The 6,287-nt window shown below is 48.4% G+C and overlaps 1 protein-coding gene across 1 annotated transcript in view; it reads right to left on the reverse strand.

Annotated features, from left to right (window-relative positions):
- LOC103607041 (chromosome unknown open reading frame, human C6orf118) overlaps positions 1-6,287 on the reverse strand; it is a 32,190-nt gene that overhangs the window by 21,197 nt on the left and 4,706 nt on the right. The window contains exon 2 of the mRNA XM_008591589.1: positions 1,246-1,934. Coding sequence (XP_008589811.1) covers positions 1,246-1,934 — 689 coding nt within the window. The remainder of the gene's footprint in view (positions 1-1,245; positions 1,935-6,287) is intronic.

Raw genomic sequence — 6,287 nt, forward strand, 5'->3', positions numbered from 1 at the left:
CTGCAACACGCTGACAGCCCGCAGAGAGAGAACGTGCATACTGATGCACTGAGGTCTCTGTGTTTTTTTTTCCGCCGGCTTCCTCATCCCTCTTTCAAGGACTTGCAAACTCGACTGGAGCTGGTCTCCGGCACATTCCTCTAATAAATCCCTCTCATATAATTATAACATATCCTATTGATCCTGTCTCTCTGGAGAACCCTGACTAATACACCTGGTCACCCAGGACTTCTTCTGTCCTTTGTTTCTTTATTCACTCCCCTATGTTTTGTATTCGAGGGTGTTCTCTCGGCCTCCAATGTATCCCAAGGCCCTTTCTCTTTTCCATAGGTCCCTTCAGCCAAAGACCTCCAGGTCTGGTGATTTCCCGTGTAGACCGCTATTTTCTTCTCTCTCCTGCATCCTCACCCTTACGACGCAGTCGGCAGTCAGTCAGTGTGCTCTGCGCACAGCCCCTGGAAGTTCCCCGCACACTAGCACAGCCGATCTGCAGAGGCTGGAGGCCCGGGCCGGCCCCACCTGCATGACGGAACCGCCAGCCTCCTACCTTCCGTGAAGAGGTAGGCGAACCTCTCCTCACATCCTCCTGCTGCCCTGCAAATGTGTTGTTTACTACAGCTGCCACGTAGCCACATAGCTGCTAACGCTTTCAATTAGCAACTCGCCTCCAAATTACCAATTTCCAAATTTAGCCTTTCTTTCCACCCTAACTGTCATCATCTACTGACCATGTGTAGGGAAAATATAGGAAAACGGTCAGGGCCCCTCAGATGTTCAGAATCGTGCTGATCATTTGATGTTAATATGCACGTGCGCCCAGGTGTGCCTTGGTTACTATCTGATGTAATTGTGTAGGGGCAGCCAGGTGCCCTGGGGCATGGAACTAAGTATAAGAACTGATGGCTCTGATACATAGCTCTTCTCAGGACACACTGGGAGGCCACTAGGCCATTCCTAGCTCTGAATAAAGCCTATTAATTTTTTACCCATGGCTCCCAGGATCTTTTCCTATTACCTAGCTCGTGGACATGCATGTGAAGGGTTCGTGACCCAGTCTGTACAATGGGCTTGAGGGGTCTGTGAGCCCTAGCCCTAGCTTGACACCATGTCAAATATCCTCAGCAACTGGCACCTTTGTTACATTCTACCTGGAAATGTAACTGGGGTATCTGAGGATGAGCCTCTGCCCACAGTAGCTGGACTCCTTGCACCCGAGCCACCTTGATGGTGTTGCAAAATCCTCACCTGTTCCAGCTTCTTTTCATGGCCTGCCGCTGCCTTGCTCCCGGTGAAGTCATTCTTCAGGAGATCTTGCTTTGCAAGAACTTCCTTTTGGAAACTCATGAACTTCTTATACCTGTCCGCGTTCGTCACGCCAGCTAAGTACGAGCTGATATACTGGTATTCGTCCCTGCCTGGGGGACAGCCGGCACACTGGCGACTGGAGCCCACCTGTTTGCTCCTCAGCACCCTCAGCTCGGGCAGCCTGAGCTCGCACCCGTGCCGAGCCAGAGCGCTCTCGCTCATTTCCTCCTTCTCCTCTTTGGGAACCTTCCTGGGCACGAGATACCCTTCTGAAGTGTGGAAAGCATGTGTCTGGGGGTGCAGGTTCCTGAACAGACGTGTGTTCTGGGCATCGTTCGGAATCAGAGCTGTGTTGATGGTGAAATAAGCCAAAGCATCCTTCATCTTTGCAACATTCCTATCGGGCGGCTTCCTCACTCCGAGGATGTCTTCCCCCTTTGGCCTGTGGGCGTTGCGCCAGTGACACAAGATTGTCTCAGGAGGCCGGTAGAGCTTGTTGGGATTCAGGTGTCCAGAGGTGTAAAGACAGATATCTTCTCTGTGGTCCTTCTGGAGTCTGTTCAGAAGCTTCCTTAGATTGCACAGACTCTTAACAGCTGGCGTCTCACAGTGTTTCCACCTTAGGTAAACTGTTCAGGAGAGATAACAAGACAAGTAAATACCACGCTTAGTCCCACAATCAAACAGCTGTGCGCATCTGCTGAGCGGGCACAGATAAAGAGAGGAAAAGAGTTCTTGGTGTAGCCCTTAAAAGTCAAAGAAACCTGCATCAGGTCTGGGGCAGTACAGACGAGGGCACGCAGGTGCATTTAAGGTTCAATTCTGGTCAGAAAGCCCAGGACCCTGCAAAACCATTAAGAAGGAGCATGGGGTGTTTTAGTTCAACAGAGCATTTCTTACAATATTAGCAAAGGTTCCAGAAGAAAAGTCTAAACACTTCATTATAATTCTTAATGATGATNAATATTAGCAAAGGTTCCAGAAGAAAAGTCTAAACACTTCATTATAATTCTTAATGATGATACTTAAAGATGCTTAAAAACATCTTTAATACACTTCACATGGCATGCCCGGGAATAAATAAAGGGTTTTTTTCTTTGTTTCATTTTGTTTTTTGAGGGTTTTTTTCCTCCCTTAATACTAAAATGTCTCAGGAATCCCTGACCCAAGCTCTCAATGACTGACAGATCACTCACGCCTTCCTCTCCCCTCCTCACAGATGGGTCTGTTGACAAAACCCTACCTCTGTCCCCACCAAACCTGAGCTTCTCCTGGGTCCCCACAGCAGGCACGGAACAGTGGGAAGCCTGGTCTGACTGTGAAAGCTCATAGATACTGCATCACTTTTCTGAACCTTAGCCTCTTCCTCTGGAAAATCAGGATAATCTCATCACACAAATGGTTGATTGACACCCTAATGGTACCACGTCTGTGAAGCACATGACGTGGAATAGGGATTTCTATGTTGTACCCGTTTTTGTTGAAGGTCGCTAGTACAGGGAACACCTTCCTGAACACGTCTGATGACTGCCCTTAGATATGTTGTTTTCCAACATGAGAAAAGAGGGTTTCTTCCTGGGACGCTGCAGTGTAATGACCACTGAGGAGCCAGCCTGTGGCGTGACCTTCTCAGACAGCCCTGGGGACATATCAGATGTTCCTCTGCTCAGCAAGGCTGGGACCCAGTGCTTCCAGAGCTGTGGTGAGCACTGGCTGGAGAGAAAGCCAGGCCCACTGAGNAATATTAGCAAAGGTTCCAGAAGAAAAGTCTAAACACTTCATTATAATTCTTAATGATGATGCTTAAAGATGCTTAAAAACATCTTTAATACACTTCACGTGGCATGCCCGGGAATAAATAAAGGGTTTTTTTGTTTGTTTCATTTTGTTTTTTGAGGGTTTTTTTCCTCCCTTAATACTAAAATGTCTCAGGAATCCCGGACCCAAGCTCTCAATGACTGACAGATCACTAACGCCTTCCTCTCCCCTCCCCACAGATGGGTCTGTTGACAAAACCCTACCTCTGTCCCCACCAAACCTGAGCTTCTCCTGGGTCCCCACAGCAGGCACGGAACAGTGGGAAGCCTGGTCTGACTGTGAAAGCTCATAGATACTGCATCATTTTTCTGAACCTTAGCTTCTTCCTCTGGAAAATCAGGATAATCTCATCACACAAACGGTTGATTGACACCCTAATGGTACCACGTCTGTGAAGCCCATGACGTGGAATAGGGATTTCTATGTTGTACCTGTTTTTGGTGAAGGTCGCTAGTACAGGGAACGCCTTCCTGAACACGTCTGATGACTGCCCTTAGATATGTTGTTTTCCAACATGAGGAAAGAGGGTTTCTTCCTGGGACGCTGCAGTGTAATGACCACCGAGGAGCCAGCCTGTGGCGTGACCTTCTCAGACAGCCCTGGGGACATATCAGATGTTCCTCTGCTCAGCAAGGCTTGGACCCAGTGCTTCCAGAGCTGTGGTGAGCACTGGCTGGAGAGAAAGCCAGGCCCACTGAGCCCACAGGGGCCACCAGAGCCACAAAGCCAAGGATTCACCCTCATCTACACGTGTCACTCCCACTAGTTCCATGGCAATCCCATCTGCAACTAGTCTCATCCCCACTTGGAAAAAGGAAAGCTGAGTGACAGAACTGGATTCTGAACACAGCCTTCTACCCTAGCAGTGGGGTCATTTCCCTTATTTCACAACTGCCAGAGCAAAGAGAGGCAGGAGATGGACTTTCTGGAACCCATGCCATATCCAAACCCATCTCTGTGTCCAGTCCATGTCTAAAAGTGATGACAGTGAAGTCAGGACACCTCATAGTCTCTATTTACACCTAAGGGAGGAACTGAGGGCCCAGAGAAAATGACGGGCTGTGATAGCTTCTTTTGCTACACAACAAGTTTCCACACACATGACAGCTGAGCCACACTGCATATCAGCTGTGGGCTCTGCAGGATACAACATCAGCCTGGGCTGAGGCCTCGGCACAGATGTCACCAGGCTGGAGTTGAGGTGGCAGCAGCTGGGTTCTTAGAGCCTTTGGGGGAAATAACTTCCAGGCTCATCCTCATTGTTGTCAGAATCCAGTTCTGGGGTCATAGTGAGACAGGAGGTGCTCGGTTTCCCAGAGTCTTGGTCTCAGGCCACTCCTCTGAGTCTCAAACCACTCCCATAGAGCTCAGACCCTTCCCCTGGGCCCTGAACCAGAAGAGAGTTACTGTTAATGCTGCACCTATTTTCAAGCCCAACGGGGGAAGATTGAGACTGCAGGAGGCAAGTTTGAGCAATTTCAGTGGTTGGGCATGCTCCGTAGAAAGGAGCTTGTCCTTAAATGAGCTTCCACTAGAGGAGCTAGAATTTGATATTAGAATATGCTGGAATTTGACCACTGTGCAGGCACCAAAAGGAACAGACAGAGCATGTGCGAGGCTGGAGTTACAGTAAGAGTCACATAACCAGGAGCTGCCGCCTTAGTTAAACATTCACAGCTAGCGCGACGACGTATGGACAGCCAGCTATAACAGTGGAGCCCAGCGCCACCGTGAGGCTGCTGCTCGCCTTCCAGCCGGCCCACACTTTGCCTGTGAGGTGTGTGTCCCTTACTCTTCACATTAAACTTGCTTTTGCTTTCTACTCTGACCCTGCTCTTGAATTCTTTCCTTTGGCAGAGTTAAGAACCTGGTAGGGGACAGGGTGGAGGTCAGGTGTCTCCCCTCCCCAGATCCTCTCCTCCGATAACAGTAAGACTGAGGCTCCCAGTTCCTTGATGGCCACCGGCTGTGGTTGTAGCTCCTGGGAGCCCCCCACATTCCCAGATGCTGTGAGGCCCTCATCTCCATATCCGAAATGGTTTCCTGTGCCCCCAACTCTTAATCTCTCCTCTGTGCCAGCCTTTAATGTTCAGTGGGCCCTCCAGAGACACTCCCCATCTGGAGGTCATTTGTGCCCTACCACACAGAGTGACCACAGAAGCCCTATCTACTCATTTTCACAGATGTGGGAATGAGGCACGGCATGTACTGAGGGGCGGGGTAGAGCAACGTGGGGCAATCTCGGGATTCTGCCCACCTCAGGGGCATGGTCGAGCCCAGAGCCCAGCCACCCTGCACCATGGAAACGAACCTGCCTGCCTTCCGGGTTGATCGCTATGGCTGAATGTTATNCCCTGCACCATGGAAACGAACCTGCCTGCCTTCCGGGTTGATCGCTATGGCTGAATGTTATTGGAGCAAATACTTTCAGCAGTGGGATTCTTGAGAATTCCCCTTATTGATTAGCTTAGTACTTCAAAGAAACCACTTATGAAATGATTAAATATTAATAGAACGATTTGTCAAGACAGATAGTCATTGTAATTCATCAAAGGCATCAGCACTTGAAACACTAGAAGACACATTAGACCAATGCTCTGTGGACAGGGGCATTAATTGTTAATTGTTGTTGTGTTAATCATTTAATTCCCTAAAAGGATTTGAAGTCCACAGCAAATTAATCTGCACATTTTCCTATTTAGCATACATTTCCCCTTTGGTTGTGGTAAGACTTGCATCCATAGACTGGTGACATCCAGATTCCATTTCTATGTGCAAAGATCTGATCGTATCTACCAGGAAATCCACCCTGGCCGTGCATTGTATAATCATTTTCCTGACTGAAAACGTTCTTCGCATCTCCTGTCATTTCTACCTTCAAAGTTTGAAAGTTGAAAGAATCCATTGGAAAATGTGGTTCTTTTACAAATGACCTCGACACAAATTTACTTCAAGCAAAGCCAAAGTGACTTTTTGAATGTGTATTGATTAGGAAGACACAGTAGTAGGTTTTTGGACTAGATTTGGATTAATAAATATTTCACTGTATTAGCACTTAACGTTTTTAAACACAGGGTGTTGTGTTCTAGGAATTCGTCTTTCTTCAGGATAGAAGCAACAGGTCTGTGATGTCAACCCAGGTACAAAGCGCTGCCCCACACCAC

The sequence above is a fragment of the Galeopterus variegatus genome, unplaced genomic scaffold (genome assembly GCF_000696425.1).
Source record: "Galeopterus variegatus unplaced genomic scaffold, G_variegatus-3.0.2 Scaffold7066, whole genome shotgun sequence".
In the NCBI taxonomy this organism is placed as follows: Eukaryota; Metazoa; Chordata; class Mammalia; order Dermoptera; family Cynocephalidae; genus Galeopterus; species Galeopterus variegatus.